The 17,660-nt window shown below is 41.6% G+C and overlaps 1 protein-coding gene across 2 annotated transcripts in view; it reads right to left on the bottom strand.

Moving 5' to 3' along the window:
- Nucleotides 1-17,339, bottom strand: part of gareml (GRB2 associated, regulator of MAPK1-like) — a 163,688-nt gene extending 146,349 nt beyond the window's left edge. For both annotated transcript variants that reach the window (XM_080193272.1, XM_080193273.1), the window contains exon 1: nucleotides 17,149-17,339. In XM_080193272.1, coding sequence (XP_080049398.1) covers nucleotides 17,149-17,257 — 109 coding nt within the window. In that variant the 5' untranslated portion in view covers nucleotides 17,258-17,339. The remainder of the gene's footprint in view (nucleotides 1-17,148) is intronic.
- Nucleotides 17,340-17,660: the final 321 nt, after the last annotated feature.

The raw sequence follows: 17,660 nt of genomic DNA, 5'->3' as shown, positions 1-17,660 counted from the left end.
ATCAACCTACTAAAACGCAGATTGAAAGTTTCAGTTTCAAAGTTAGGATTTTTATATTTCACAGCAGCTTTCATTCCAGAAGCAATCAAGTTGGAATTCAAGGTGCTTCAGTTTAGCCATTGATTGCACTGTGTATGGATAGTACTTTTCAAAAAAGATCTTAGGCAACATAACTTTACTCAATTGACTGTCAGATGCCATGTCCTTAACATGGAAGGGAACCTGTTCCAAGGTCTTCATCAACGCTGTTCCATAGCTGACCAATAGGAGTGGAGTGTCAATCCACTTTATTCCCACACATGATGGGACAAATTTTGGGCTCAACTCACCATCTCCCCATGAGCACAAATGGACTGAGAAACATGACACATGGAGAATTGGAACCATGAGTCCCATGGTCATGGTTCAGTTTGCTAGGCATAAGCACCACATTGCACTTTTGCTGTAATATTCCTAAGTCTGTATTAAAAAACCATAAAATTACAGGAACTCCTCATTAATTATATTAAAATTTATATTTTTTGACCTGATTTCTTCCCATGATTGCTTGAGCAATCATGCTCCAGCATGATTAGGATCAGAACTCAAAATGCCCAGACTACCATATTTTGCACTCTGTACATGTTAGTAAGCTAACAAAATCATAAATAAAAATGTAAACAAAACTGGTTCTTACCACAAGATATTCTAGGATAGGCAGTCCAGTAGCTCACCTGTTTTAAAAGTTCTAAACATATAATTATCTATACCTTATAGCTTCTTTGAAAATATTACCAAACAGATGTGGGATTTACAAGATTTCTACCTCAACAACAGTCAAGACTAGTAGTCAACCATAATGCTAAACATTGAAATTGGTGCTTCCCATAAGATGAGATGGTATTTATATCACTCCATCATAATGGACCAATGCTACGTGGCAGTTCAGATCCAAATAAAGGGTCATTAAAATATGCCACTTTTTTTTATTTGTTCATAGGATGTGGGCATCACTGACTCAGCCAGTAATTATTGTCCACCCCTCATTGCCCTCGAGAAGTTGGTAAACTGCTTTCTTGAACTGCTGCAGTCCATGTGCCATAGGTACACCCACAGTGCTGTTAGGGAGGGATTTCCAGGATTTTGATCCAGCAATAGTGAAGGAATGATGATATATTTCAAAGCCAGGATGGTGAGTGGCTTGCAGAGCAACTTACAGGTGATGGTATTCCCAAGTATCTATTGTTCCTGTTCTTCTAAATGGTAGCAGTCATGGGTTTGGAAACTGCTGTCTGAGATGAGTTGCTGCAGTGAGATGATAGACACTGTTGCATCAGTGGTGGAGGATGAGAAGGTTTGCGGATGGGGTGCCTATCAAGTGGGCTGCTTTGTCCTAGACATTAGCAGCATTCATCCAGGCAAGTTGAAAGTATTCCACCACACTCCTGATTTGTGCTTAGGAGCTGTTGGGTAAGCTTTGGGGGAGGAGTCAAGAAGTGAGTTACTTGCCACAGAATTCCAAGCTTTTACCGACTTTTGTAGCTGCAGTACTTATTTGGTTAGTCAATTCAGTTTCTGGTCAATGGTAACCCCAGGATGTTGATAGTGGAGCACTCAGTGATGGTAATGTCAAGTCACAATGGTTAGATTATCTCTTATTAGATATGGTCACTGTCTGCCACCTGTGTGGCATGAATGTTATATGCCACTTGTCAGTCCAAGCCTGAATATTGTCCAGGTCTTGCTGCTTTGATTATGGACTGCTTCAGTATCTGTGGAGTCATGAATGGTGCTAAACACTGCGCAATCACCAGTGAACATCCCCGATTTCTGATGTTATGACAGAAGGAAGGTCATTGATGAAGCAGCTGTAGATGGTGGAGCCTTGGGAATCCCTGCAATGATACCCTGGAGCTGACCTCCAACTACCCCACAATCCAATGAGCAATCCAATATGAATCCAATGAGCAGAGGTTTCCCCCCGATTCCCATTGACACTAATTTTGCTAGGGTTCTTTGATGCCATACTCGGTCAAATGCTGCCTAGATATTAAGGGCAATCATTCTCATTTCACCTCTGGAGTTCAGCTGTTTTGTCCATTGTTGAACCAAAGCTGTACTTAGATCAGGAGCTGAGTCACTTTGGTGGAACCCAAATTGATTGCCTGTAAGCATGTTACTGCTAATCAAGTGCCGCTTGTCGAGCAGAGTTGATGACTCCTTTCACCACTTTACTGATTGGTATTTATGGGTGTCCAAACCTATGTGAATGCTGGTCACTCCATTATCAGTATTCAGCACATTTTAGGCAACAAAAATTAATAAGCTGTCCTGATTTCAATAATCTAAAGAGACAGGCTAATTGTAAGCAGCGCCTCAATTCAGTGTGTAAATCCATTTACAAAGAAAAGTAACAGATCTTCGAAACCAGGAAAATAAATTAATTACAGAGAATATATATTCATGCCAATAGATCCACTGCATCTTTCTCATTCACTTTATCAGTGATTTTATCTCATCTCATTGGCTACAGTTCTTACAGGTATTCTTATTTAGCACTCTACTGTTAAACATTTAACTCAATGAGCAACAACAACTACAGTTACAACATCCATGACCATCTCAAATTCTGCCAGTGTCTTTGGGAGCTTTCTCTGAAGTTTTACTCTTAAACTTGTGTTATGCAAATATTGTGTAAATTCAAATATCAAAATATCATTGACTCACATCTTCACTCCCTCAAGTCCACTTGGTACCTCATTGATTTTTCTCTCGGGTACTTCCTGACGTGATGTCAAATAGCACATATGGAAATCTGTATCATTCAAATAGGATATTAAAAGTACGCTTAATGCTCTCTTCATCAAGAGTTGCTTTCCAATGTCTTCACTTGGAGCAGTGAAGACTCGAGTGTTGACAGCTTTAGTGTAGTATCGTCAATGATTTGAAGTGTTCCCTAACGATTGCCTTATTTGGGCCATTGGGATCAATGCAGACCAGAATCTGATTGAGTTTTTTCTTATTGACCAGTAACATCAATCTAACTTATGCTACTACTTCTGTTAGTTTTTTGATTGTACCCTGTATTTTCTCGGCAGCACTGGAAGTACTCTGCTGGGTAACAAGGACGAGTATAACTTGTTTAGCATCCAATGGAGAACATTTATATTTTGAAATTCTAAGTTATTAATGAAACTGAAACTGCCATTTCCTTTTATTCTGGGTACATCTGTGCACGTTTTGTTGACCTAGTCAACCTTAATATTTCTTGTTTGAGCATAAGAACATAAGAAAGATGCCTTGATTCCAAGTAGTTTTCTTACCGGTAATTGAGAAGGTTCACCACTTGGAATTTTAAAACTAACTTGTTCCAAGGAGCTGACATCCAGTTTCTTTAGTTGAACTGAATTTACCTCTGTTCAGTAAATTACGCCAGTTCAGTAAACAGCATCTCGAATACTCTGTCCTTCATCACTGCACTGATCCTCATGTTAAGACATCGGCTTGTGTACTCAAGCTGACAATTTGTTTCAGTGTCTAGGGCGGTGGATAGAGGAGAGCCGGTGGATGTGGTCTTTCTGGATTTTCAGAAGGCGTTTGACAAGGTACCTCACAAGAGGTTATTGCAGAAGGTCAGGGGGCATGGAGTTGGGGGTAGGGTGTTAGCGTGGATAGAGGATTGGTTGTCAAATAGGAGGCAGAGAGTGGGGGTCAATGGGTGCTATTCGGATTGGCGGATGGTGACTAGTGGAGTGCCCCAGGGGTCGGTGCTGGGGCCTCAGCTATTTACCATTTATATAGATGATCTGGAGGAGGGAACCGAGTGTAGGGTGTCGAAAGTTGCTGATGACACCAAGATTAGTGGAACGGCAAATTGTGCGGAGGGTGTGGAGAGTCTACAGAAGGATCTGGATAGGCTGGGCGAATGGGCCAGGAAATGGCAAATGGAATTTAATGTTGGCAAGTGCGAGGTGGTCCACTTTGGTAGGAATAATGGTAGGAAGGATTATTACTTACGTGGCGAAAAACTGCAGCAGGCGACAGTGCAGAGGGACCTCGGGGTCCTTGTGCATGAGTCGCAAAAACCCAGCTTGCAGGTGCAGCAGGTGGTCAGGAAGGCAAATGGGATGCTGGTCTTCATAGCGAGGGGGATTGAATATAAAAGTAGGGAGGTCTTGCTGCGGCTGTATAGGGCATTGGTGAGGCCGCAGCTTGAGTACTGTGTGCAGTTTTGGGTGCCGTACTTACGCAAGGATATTTTGGCCTTGGAGGGAGTGCAGAGGAGGTTTACTAGGCTGATGCCAGGGTTGAGCTATGAGGAGAGGCTGAATAAATTAGGCTTGTACTCGTTAGAGTTTAGAAGAATGAGGGGAGATCTCATTGAGACGTATAAGATGATGAATGGGATGGATAGGATAGAGGTGGAGAGACTCTTCCCGCTCAGAAAGGATAGTAGGACTAGGGGGCACAGCCTCAAGATAAAGGGGGGGGCGTTTAGAACGGAGTTGAGGAGGAACTTCTTCACTCAAAGGGTGGTGAATCTCTGGAATTCTCTGCCCGTTGAAGTGGTGGAGGCTACCTCGCTAAATATTTTTAAGACGCGGGTTGATGGGTTTTTGATAAGAGAGGGGATTAAGGGTTATGGGGAGAGGGCGGGAATGTGGAACTGAGCCACGACAGATCAGCCATGATCTTATTGAATGGCGGGGCAGGCTCGAAGGGCTAGATGGCCTACTCCTGCTCCTATTTCTTATGTTCTTATTGCTGACTGATGTTTTCAACCAAATTGTTTTCTTCTACTGCTCACGTTTCTGAAAATAAACGAAAGTTTAATTTGGAGAAACTTCCCTCTGCTCATCATCATTTTCTACCATCTAAATCATGTATTATCATCTTCCAGCGCACAAGTTGCTTGCTTGAACTGTGGTGATTTACAAAATGTCTGTTTCCCATCCTCCAGTCCCCTGCAAACTGTAGCATACAATATTTATGGCAGCAGAGTTCTCGCTGCTCTATGGCACTCATCCACACCCATCAATTCACTGAAACTGACAGCAACATCAAAACCGGTATCTTTAATTGCCTGTGGGGCCAGATAGGAGGGGTTGTGCTTTGAAAATAGTACTCCTGGGTGGCATGTCGGTTTCCTGCACTTCCAGGATGTGTTCAAATTTTCAAGGTGAGGGCAGGGGTAAGTTGGGAACTGGCTTGCCTCCAATTACAGTAAGAAGTCTGACAACACCAGGTTTAAGTCCAACCGATTTATTTGATAGTAAACTCACAAGCTTTTGAGGTTTACCTCTTCATCAGGTGAATGAAGAGTTCTGGCCTGAGGCTTAAACCTGGTGTTGTCAGACTTCTAACTGTGTTTACCCCAGTCCAACGCCGGCATCTCCACATCTTGCCTCCAATTAGCAGCCCGTCAAGCTGCTTGTGAAGTTTGCTAATTGACTAGGAAGGGCAAGGAAGCATATTTTCAACTTATAAATAGTCAAAGCGCAATAGCCTGCTGCACGTTAGTGCACAGCTATCATATTCAACTTGAGCAGAAATAACGAGGTGTTTTTAATGCTGAAAACTCCTGGGACCTGGGGGATGGTGTTTCGGATTGTGTGCCTCTCACTGAATCTTTTGGCTATTTTTTGTAGAATTAGGCTGCTTGGCCTCCAGTTCCGAAGAAGTCATATTCAACCCAAAAATGTTAATTCTGTTTTTCTCTGCACTGGTGTTGCCTGGCCTGCTGAATATTTCCAGCACTTTCTGTTTTTACTTTGGATTTCTACATTCATGGTATTTTGCTTTTATTATGGTGTGATAATCATCCTGCTGTCCAAAGGAAAGTTCTCCAAAGGAGACTTTCTCTCAGCAATATTGCCTCTTCACCATGGTAATTGTGTGTTCTTCCTCTGCAACTTGGATACCAATTTTAATCGAGTTTAATGCAGTGTAGGATGATGTAAATCTCGAGTGAAATGGCATATTTCATTTTCAACTAAATCGTCCTTTACACACAGGTAACAAACAAAGAAAACATTGTGCTAATGCCAAATCCGTGTATCAACGTGCACCAGAAATAAGAAGTCTTTGACAAAATTAAGGAGTAGGAACAAAAAATAACACCCACTCAATGGCTGCCAAGTAACGTATACATTAGCTCCAACTCGCACACCAAATTAAGCCCCTAAGTATTCAGTTCTCCAGCAGTGACATCTCTCAGCTAGATTAGCACAAGGGAAATGAAAACAGAATTTGGAAAGCACTAATCAAAGATAATACTCCTACTTCACAAAGGTGACTATAGTTCAAAAACACTTCACTGGCTGCAAAGTGCTTTGAGACGTCTGTGATACTGAAAAGCACTTTATAAAAGCAAGTTTTTATTTTCCTTTCTTTGGTAAGATTCCAAAGGTCTGAGTGGCCACAAACTATTTAGTAAGGAAATCAACTCTCCACTATTACCTTACAGACTTGCCCATTTACAGGTAATAAACAAAATGTACATCAAGAATAATGATTTTAGAAGTGCAGTTATCGGTTACCTTTGGGGGGGGGGGGGGGCGGTGGGGAGGGGTGGGTGACACAGTGATTAGCACTGTTGCCTCACAACACCAGGGATCTGGGTTTGATTCTGAGCTTGGGTGACTGTGTGAAGTTTGCATGTTGTGTATGGGTTTCCTCTGGGTGCTCCAGTTTCCTCCAACAGTCCAAAGATGCACAGGTGAGGTGGATAGGCCATGTTGAATTGCCCATTTGCGTCCCAAGATGAGTAGTTTAGGGAGATTAGTAGGGTAAGTATGTGGACTTACAGGGATAGGGGTTGGGTGGGATACTCTGTCAGACAGTCGATGCAGAGTCGATGGGCCAAATGGCTTTCTTCTGCACTGTAGGGATTCTATGAGGCTGGGGCAGAACTTTAGCTGGACACAAGTCTGATGATGTGGATTAATTACTTGTTATAGAACCCACATCATGACATCTCATCTTTTCCATGCTTAAATCAATGGATATGAAATTCAGGCAGTGGCTGGAATTGTCCGGTCTCAGATGCCTCACTACCACTGTCAGCAAGAATGGAAAATTTAGCGCTCAGCCAAATCTCCATTCACAGTAGCGGGACCAGATAATCCCAGCCGCAAGCATGGTCGGTGAATTTCAGCCAGTAACTTCAATGAGCAGCTGATTAGTGTTGTCAGATTCAAGCCATGGCAGTAATTTCAAAATCTGGGTCGTCCCACAAAGTTTGAGGTTACCTGGGCAAAGAGGCCAGAGGTTTCTGGCTTCAGTAGAAAGAGACCAAAGAGAACAGGAAAATCAGGGATAGAGAAGGAAAAAGATTATTGACAGTATGGGGATATAAAGCAAAGTGAGGAAGCTGGCAACTGGACATCTTAGTAGGTAAAAATGTTGAAATACATAGTTAACACCTGTGATCAACTATTTAAATGTTTATTCGGAGAAACTATAAAATAAAATAATTATTGATCACATTAGACATAACCTGTATATATAGTGGAAAGAGTTGAAATATTCAGATTTTACAAAAATCACATATTGGAATGTCTGTCAATTTTTGCGTGAAAGCTGATCTGGAAGAACCTAAAAATGTCAAAAATTGTCAGAAAATTCACTGAACTAAAATCCTACTGTTTGCTGATGACTTTGATACTCTTTGTACTTAAAAAAAGAAAATTGCATGTAAAGTTTAGTGCAGTTTTCAGTCACCTGAGTCAATGGTATATCTTAATTCCTTGACAGATCTCTTGGGGTCAGGGCGGAGGGGGGGGCATCAGGCTACTGTGTTGGATGATCAGCCATGGTCATAATGAATGGTGGAGCAGGCTTGAAGGGCTGAATGGCCTCCTCCTGCTCTGATTTTCTATGTTTTGATGAGAATTATGTTGTTACATTGTAGTGATCAGAATGGACAGTATTTATTTATTGTACTTGCATACTATAGCAAGAAATGAAAAAGAGGCAAAGAAGTGACAAAATAATTGCAAAATCCTCACTTCAAAATTTATAATTTAAGCCCAAATTGAAAAATTCTTTTAACAACGTTCACTGAATTCAGATGTGTCGATTCTTATAGTATCTCCAAGTTTGTCAATAGGATTTAAAGACTATCGCTGTCTCAAGCATGAGACAAGTATGAATCACTGCAGACTTTACTGAAAGAAATAAAACAACTTACACTGCTGAGTGGCATTAAAGTAGTTGTACTACAAAGGTCTAACAAATAAATATTTAATGATGTAAGCAGCCAGCTCAGACTCTTTGCTATAATAATCAATATTAAACACTTCACCATAGATTTGGAAATTACCTTCTTGCCACATTTATAAATCAGCAATAGCTCTCTTTGCTCCCTGGGTTATATCTTGTGGATTTGTAGTGTGACATTAGCATTGTTAATGTTCACCCACAAGCTGTTTAAAATTAAATGAACGTCTGTCTGGCGACGTACTCCGAATGATCTCTAACTCTAAAGTACAGAGAATATTCAACATTCAGCTTCTTGGGGGAAAGATGCTGGATGGCTGTCATTGACTTTCCGCAGTTAAAGTTAATACTTTAAAAACTGAACATGAAGCAACATGTCCATGATATTTTGAATTTGCTGTCTATGTGGAGCATTTATTTGGGCTTTGGATGCAGCAGTTTACCTCTGGACTGAGTTACATAAGCTGCGAGGCCCATTGCTTGTCAGGAAGTGCATGAGGCAATCACTTGGTATTTCTGAGAGCTCAGGCCAGAGGCATGAGCAATGTTGTACTTCTGTCTCTTGTTTAAAATAGGTGAACTGCCTCCATTGCTCACACTTTTGATAGAAACTTGCCTGATTGGGAGTTGGGGTGGGGGCAGATATAGATATCACTGATGCCACTTAAAGGGCAGGTGCTGTAACCAACTTTGATTCTGTGGTGAACATTGAAGATAAGTGAACATTGCTTGACCTGCAAAGTCCCCCAGATTCTCAGATATATCATTTTTGGAGTCCTGATGGAGGGGTCAGTTGAGGAAGGGAAATGCTTTCCTCATTAGGAAATAACTAGCCCAGCATGAGATGCCTGAATTTATCAAAGGCATACACTTCCAGAGAACTGCCTGATGGTTGTATGAATCACAGAATTCCTACAGGATCGTAGAATCCCTATAGCGCAGGAGGCCACTCAGTCCATCAAGTCTCCAAAAGAAAATCTCATCTAGGCCCAACCCCCATCCCAGCCCTGACCTATCCCTGTAACCCCATGCATTTACCATGGTTAATCCCCCTAACCTACACATCTTGGGATACATTAAGGGCCGATCCACACATCTTTAGACTGTGGGAGGAAACCAGAGCACCGGGGGAAAGCCCACATAGACATGGGGAGAGCAAGTAAACACACAATCACCAAAGACTGGAATTGAATCCAGGTCTCTGGTGCTGTGAGGAGGCAGTGCTAACCACTGTGCTCCCATGAGCTTAGTGAGACAATAGGAGGGACTGGGTGTGCTATGGAGGACAGAGGTTGTTCAACTCAACAACGTCTTGGTCATTTTCTTATTTCCCATTCTTAATTTCACAGACTCACTCTCTAGAGGACCTATACTCCTTTTAGATACTCTTTTCCTTTTTAAATACTTGCAGAAACTCTCACTACCTCTTTTCATACATCTCTAGCTAGATTTATCTCATATTCTAATTTCTCCTTATGTTCAGTCATTCTTTGCTGCATTTCAAAATCTGTCCTATTATTTGTTGTACCACTAATATTCGCAAAATTGTACAATTTTTATTTCAAGTCAGTACCATCTTTAACTCCCTTAGTTAGCCAGGGATAGTACACCTTTCTCGTAGATTCTTCCTTTCTCACTGGATGTGGCTTAGTTGAGTGCTAACAAATATCTCTTTGAATGTCTGCCACTGGATCTCTATGGTCCTACCTTTAACCTAACTTCCCAGTTCACTTTAGACAACTCTGTCTTCATACCCTTGTAATTTTCTTTAAGTTTAAATTGGTCTTTCTTAGTGAGACCGCACCTGGAGTATCGTGCACTGTTTTGGTTCCCTTACTTGATGAGGGATGTAGTTTCATTGGAGACAGTTTGGAGGAGGTTCAGATTGATTCCAGAGATGAGGGGTTTATCTAATGATGAGAGATTGAGCAGTTTAGAAGAACAAAAGGAGATCTAATTAAGGTATAAAAGATAATAAAGGAAACAGACAAAGTAGACGCAGAGCAGATGTTTCCTCTTGTAGAGCAATCTAGAATGAGAGGTCATAGTTTTAGGATAAGAGGTAGCAGATTCAAAACAGGAACGAGGAGAAATTATTTCATTCAAAGGGTCATAAATCTATGAAATTCACTATTCCAGATGGATGACAGGACATTGAGTAAATTTAAGAAGGTGATAGATTTTTAATTAGTAATGGGTCGAAAGGTTATGGAGAGTGATCAGGAAAGTGGAGTTGAGACAAAATGAGATCAGTCATGATTGTATTGAATGGCAGAGTAGGCTTGAGGTGCTGAATTGTCTACCCCTAGTTATATTCTGATATCTTAGTTTCACTCTTCTCACCCTCAAACCTACAGGCTCGTTCATTGAGATCATGAATCAATCCTGATTCATTGTACATTACCAGGTCTAGAATAACCTGCTCTCTGGTTGGCTCTGGAACATGTTGCTCTATCAGAGTGTTAATGGAGGCATGGCTCTGAATGTAGCTCTCCTCAGCAATTTGTGCTTGGATTCCTGACAGGAACTATGGTCAGAATCTGATTTCAGGCAGGTTCCCAGGACAATGAGGAAGTACTCAAGTCAAAATGGTGGTGAACGTACTTCCATTTGAGATGAAACAAGAACAAAATGGTAGAAATACTTAGCAGATCAGGCGGCCTCCACGAAGAGAGAAGAGAATTGATGTTTCAGATCAATGATTAAGGTTAACTCTGTTCTCCCTCGACAGATGATGCCTGACCTGTTGACTATTTCCAGCATTTTCTGTTCTCATTTCAGATTTCCACCATCTGTGGTATTCTGCTTTCCACTAGATATCAGGTGTGTGCAATGGTCACCACAGAAAAGAGGCAAGGTGCAACTTTCCCCTGCAAATTCTTGACAGCAATGTTAACATAATGCAAGAAATTTGCTTTGAATTTGCATTCACTAACTCAAAAACACTATGTTTTAGTTTAATTCCAGTTACAAGATAAAAGATTCTCCTCTCTACACCTATATGTGCAGTAATTGAAATAGGTTTAGATCACCTTAATCCCACCCATGGTAACTGCAAATAACCAACTTAAAACTGGACCTATTTCAGGGTTGTTTGTCATGCTACCGTTGCAAGCGTTCTCAGAAATGCCACAAGTGTTTTGGCTAGCAGTGGAAATTAAAGTGGCACATGATAGTTGCTATTAAAAATAAACTATTGTACAATTCCTTTCATCACACCACCCTGTTTAAATACTATCAATACACGTTTGGCATAGAAAATGTTGGAATCGTAAACAAGCACTGTATAAGGCAAACTTTCAAAACCATTTCCACCTTTTCAGTTCAAGCTTGAATAAAAATCAAATAGGAGTAGCTTGGAGAAAACCTTTTCAAACAATTAAAAAATATTATTTTTAACAAAACAGAAGATGTTGCAAATTCTCTGATATCTTGGCATTTAAACTACAATTCAAATCAGTCTGCTCTTCTTAGAAGCTGATGAACCTGTTTCTTCCAACAGTCTACAGCATTAGTTTCCCACCACCCACTGGTTAAGTGCATCGGCCATGCTAAATTCTTCCTCAGTGTACCTGAACAGTAACTTCACTGCAGTATTAATGTAAGCCTACTTATGACACTAATAAATAAATTTTAAACGCCACCCCCCCCTCTCTTTCTTTAGATGTTTTGCTTTGTTGAAATTGGGAAATGCAATTCAGTAAAGGCAAATCTTCATTGTTTTCAAGCCTAAAATTTTGATCATCAATGGAACACAAACTTTAATCAAGGCACTTGCTGTGCCAAAGCGGCTAGTTTGCTCATTGGCCCGCTTGCCTCAACAGCAGCAGTGAAAGAACAGCCTCAGCTAAGAAAGGTGACCCTCAGAACTGCTGTAGAGCTAGGAGACGAACTCTTGTTCTTCTTGGCACCGGGTCAATCCCAAAAACCATACTGGTTTTAGCGCCATGCAAGGTCATATCTGAGCCTGGATAAGCTCAATGTCTCAGGGAGAACCAATTTTCTTGAGCAGTCCTAAAACAAGTTAAGCCCCTTAGGAGCATTTGTAGAAGATTTAACCTGTTTTCAACAGCCAATCTGCGTCCCTTAAAATTGGATCAAAGGTGTTGGTCCCTTTATTATGCCATTTAATATTTGTACAATGTGTGCAAAGAGATCTAATTTCTATCCAGGGTGACATCGCAAATAACTTGAGGAAACAGGCACCAGAAATCTGGAACAAAACCAAGAAATATTGAAAACATTCATCAAATCAGTCAGTGCCTATGGAGAAGACAAGAGGTAGCAATTCAGGTGCAATTCTGACTTTTGCTGCAGGGCTCACACCTGAAATAATAACACATCTGCTCTCTCCGCAGCTGCTGGCTGACTCACTAAGTGTTTTCAGCAATTTTCTATTGTAATTTTAGGAAGTAGGTGTCTTGCATACATTACAACATCGACATTGTGCAGTTCTTTCTACTGTGATCAGAAAAACAAGTGAACATAAGCAAGCTAATTCCTTAAAAATATAGAATTTCTACAGTGCAAAATTCAACCCATTGAATCTGCACTGACTCTCAGACAGAGCATCTTACCCAGGTCCTATCCCCATAACTCCATGTATTTACCCCGCTGACCACCCTAACCTACACATCTTGGGACATAAAGGGCAATTTAGAATGGCCAATCCAAAGGAATACCTGGAAGAAATCCATGTATACAGAGGGAGAATGTGAAAACTCCACACTGTCACTCAAGACCAGAAATGAACCTGAGTCTCTGACGCTGTGAGGCAGCAGTGCTAACCATTCCACCACCATGCCACTCTTTATCTTCAATCCCACAAATTTAACCCAAAATTAAGAAAATGCATTCTTTCCATAACTATTTTAATATTGAATGGAACATTCAGTTTTAGACAATGGCGTTATCACAGTCCTAAACTATTTGCTATGTTGTTGGTAATACGTATGCAGATTTGGAAATATAAAATTTGCAAAATTCAACAAGCGAGTTAAACTTTGGTCAAGCTTAAAATCTGCTATTTCACTTTGAATGAATGGGTTCATCAAGTGCAGGCTGACACAAATGGATGTTCATGATTTGCCATGTTATAGAACTGGAGGGGGGAAGGGGGAGATTTTCACTGTGCCACCATCACAGACCCACTCTTTATAAACCCACTGATGATTTCACTTTGTAAGACACACAGAAGGAACCTTCCCCTGGAGTGAGTTTCCATTATTAGGCATGTTGTCATGGGGAACCGAAGAGAGGAAATCAGATGATTTGCGGAGGGACAAATCAAAAGAAAATTGAAGCAAAGGTCACTCCATCTTGCTTTTGCACAATTCCCAGCAGCTATGTATAGAAATATGTATTGGCAAAGGTCCAAGTCACTTCCAACCCACTCAGATCACAAATGACGTACAAGAAAGTTAAATCTGTTACAAAAAAAAGAAAACTCCAACTAATGGCAAAATATGGTGAGCATGTCTTCTTTGACTCTCACCAATTTTTACAGATGCATTGAAAGCATCCTTTCAGGGTGTATCACAGCTTGTTATGACTTCTGCTCTGACCAAGACCGCAAGAAACTACAAAGAGTTGTGAACGTAGCCCAGCCTCCCATCCACTGACTTTGCCTACACTTCCTGCAGCTTCAGAAAAGCAGCCAGCATAATCAAAGACCCACACATGCCAGATGTATCTTTTTTCCAATGGAAGAGAGTACAAAACTCTGCAAACGTGTATTAACTGACTGAAGAACACTTCCTGCCCTACTACTATCAGACTTTTGAATAGTCCTACTATATTTTTCCCTTCACCCTATCTTTAACGGCAACACTATATTCTCCTTTCCTTCTCCCCAAAGCACTGTATGAATGGTATGTTTTGTCTGTCCAGCACGCAATATATCCGACAATAACAAGTCAAATAATAAATTAAATCAAAGCTATGGAATGGGTTGTTGCATGGATGCTACTTGCACATGTGCACTGCATTTATTAGGAAATCACAGGCAGCACATCCACAATCTGCCAACATGTGTGATGGACAAGTGCAGCCTGTCACTGATGGCACACATTCAGAAAATGAGTTTTTAGTGCTTGGCCTTGTAGAAATCAAATCAAATTTGCAATTTCAGCTGCTGCCATTCAAAAACTCATTTGAGCTGTCAAAAGGAGAGTGGCTGGCATATACAGTGAGGGTGATTTGTTGAATATAATGTTAAATCTGATTATATAGCAGTTAGAATTCACAATAAACTGAGAGACCCTGTCAGGGATACAGAACTTTGCAAAAACATATCCTGTTGTCTCCAGCTTAAGGAAGAATGTCAAGGCTTCAGCGAGGCTCCAATTCTGAGATAACAATGAGAAGGAGAAGTGAGAGAAACTGGGCTGCCTCACGAGAGCAAAGAAAGCTATGGGAAGATCTGCTAGAGATGTTTAAGGTGAAAAAGAAATTTGATGAGACAAATAGGGGTAAGTTGTCAGTGGGAACAACTCCTTCCCTAGGGGAAATAAATGCAAGTACAACACCAAATGAATAAAAGACCAATAGTGTATTAGGGTGTGAAACACCTTGTTGAAAACAATAGGAAAGCACAATCTGATGTAAAATACGTATTCAAAAAAGAAAAAATGTTTTAAAAAAGTGTTGTGAAAGGGCAGTGGGGCCTTCCTTCTTATGCAACAAAATCCTAGAATTCTATGAAATGCATACAAACCTCAAGTGAGAAACTACATGAATTGACAGTGAGAAGAAGGGACAGTTAGGGAAATGGGATTAGAGTAAAGAGGTCTAATTGAAATGCTATCACCAACAACAGTATAACAGGGCAAGAGGCCTCCTGACTATGCTGTAATTCCTGTAATGCTATGATAAGAAGCAGACTATTGGATTCCTGGACCTGGGCCAGTAGGACACAGCACTGAAATACTAGACTCAGAGGAGAATACTAACAAGTGGAATTTTAGTTATTGACAAGTGGATCATTTATAAACACCTTTCCACCAGCCTTACTGGGAATTCAGCGCTTATTGCTCACTCCTTTTAAACTACACTATTACCTTAAATCAGTATCAGGGAAAATTGTAATCACAGGAATGACCCTCATTCAACCAATTGTAAATTGCAGTAACATTCTTATAACAAACTAATTTGCGGTACTGGAAGTACTGCTCGCTCTATCAGACAAATACTGCGAGATGAGCACTTCAGTCATACATTTAGGTTAGGTCTCTTTATTGCTAAAGATGGCATATACACATCCATTTAAAAACAGCAGAAGCACTAATGAATTAGTACCTCATTTGACTTTTCAAAGTGACCTTGAAGATCTACACAACCAATTCTCGTCTCATCAGGAAGCTTAAATCAAATTTGATAGTATGACAAGCATTATTGGTAAATGACCTTGTTAGCTGTAGGAGACCTCACTGGCTATGCCGTTCACTGCTGAAAGACAGTATTACGAGGGAAACCCAGAAATGACAATGAACAGCATCTATTACCTTGTCACATCCTTGGGATGGTCCAACGTTTTCACAGCCAGTGAATAACATTTTTAAGTGTGTTGTTGTGTGGACAAGCACAAAGTAACTGTTCAACCGGCCATTCATCTTGCCAGCACAGAGCAAGACTGTAATAACAGCAATGAACTGAATGAACGGCGTAGATACGTGCGGTGCTGATTGCTGAATGAGTGCTGGCCAGGGCATTAGGGGAGCCACCGTGCTCATTCTCAGAGTGTCACGTGATTGTTGCCCCCACCTGAAGGGGTAGACAAGGTTTCAATGCAATGCCTCACCCAAGAGTCAACAATGCAGCATTCGGCTAGTAATGGACAATATAAAATGAAATGAGGCTCAAAGCGACCAGCCCAGGCTACTAACAATTCAAATCAGTCAGACCTTAGGATACAACTTCAGAACATGAACAATACATCATAAGCAATAGTTATTTTAGTTTATTTTTCCCAAATAAAAAAAAACTACAATGTGGTTAATACTCTTTCTTCTTGTTCGAATATGACACTCCGTGCCAAGTCATTTTAAACAGTGAAAGAAAGTGATCACTGGTCATGGGAATCGACTTTAGTTCAATGAACTATTTTGCTTCATTCCAAAATATAAATCTGGCACAATATGCTCCGATGCTGATATTGATTTGTTTTACCTCTCCTCGCTTATTAGTACTTGCAAGAAACTTTCTAAACTTATCATGGATACTGTATTGGTTGATCTGTTTAGGATGAATGACAAACACGTCTCAATCAGGAGGAGGTCAGCTATTTGAAATACAAAATTCTCCTCAATCAAACTGAACTACCAGGGAAGCTTACAGCTCGGGAGATTTCTAGATTGCAAGTTGGAATAAGGTAGAACGCTACAAAGGGTTACCTTTTATATTCGCATTTCCATCACTAGCGGCTGTCGCTGGGTTTTCTGACCTGTTTAATGAATTATGACATTGAATTGAAAATCCAGTCTTGCTGCATGGATAAGGAAAGACTATAGTTGGTCATGGTCTTGCTGCCCAAGTTTCAGGGGGACAGGAATCCCGCTCAGGCTGAGGGTGAATATGTGGAGCAGTCACACACACTGTGTACCTGGGGCTGAATTAAGCCCCAGAGCTTTTTGGGGGAGTTTTGGCCCTTCGGTCAGTAACATTCTCTCCCCAGCTCTCCCCTTCCTGCAAACAGCACAGAGAAAGCCACCAGCAGCTTCCTAAAGCAGGTGACACAAACCTCAGTCAATCCTCATTCAGACAAACACATTTCCCTCAAATAGACAACACACTCCAAACACCGAAATTAATCTGGATTACAGGGGAGGAGATGGAAAAGTCCACCTTTTATTACAAACTGGACAAGTGACTTCCAGCGGCTCCAGAAGTTTGGTGCGACACTGCGTGTTTTTTGTGGTACTTTAGGTGCAGAGCCCTGAACAAGTTCCTTACCTTGGCTCAGCCTTGCCAGTGTTGGTAACCGAAACTTGCCGACGATTAGGTCCAGGGGTAGAGATACCGAGCTCCATTTGATTTCAGAGCTGCCCGAAGACTTATCCATTTTCCGGCATCATAACTTATGCCGCCGGTTGACAATCTGCGAGCGGCAGCAGCGACCGCGAACTCCTGCAGACACGAGCGGGATTCCTGCAAACGCCATGTTGCAAAGAGGCAGCGAACCGGGCGCACTCCCAGCGAGGATTTCCGCAGCAGCTCCGCGCAAAGCCAGAGCAGCTCAGCGCTGCACCCTCCCCTCCCCCATTGAACCCCCCCTCCCCCACTGCACCCCCCCCTCCCCCACTGCACCCCCCCTCCCCCACTGCACCCTTCCCCACTGACCCCCCCCCCTCACTGCACCCTTCCCCACTGACCCCCTTCCCCACTGACCCCCCCCCTCACTGCACCCTTCCCCACTGACCCCCTTCCCCACTGACCCCCCCCCTCACTGCACCCTTCCCCACTGA

The sequence above is a fragment of the Carcharhinus amblyrhynchos genome, chromosome 7 (assembly GCF_965287045.1).
Source record: "Carcharhinus amblyrhynchos chromosome 7, sCarAmb.v2.hapA, whole genome shotgun sequence".
Taxonomy (NCBI): domain Eukaryota; kingdom Metazoa; phylum Chordata; class Chondrichthyes; order Carcharhiniformes; family Carcharhinidae; genus Carcharhinus; species Carcharhinus amblyrhynchos.
Note: the sequence above shows the minus strand (reverse complement) of the source record. Positions and strands in the feature narration are given on the sequence as shown.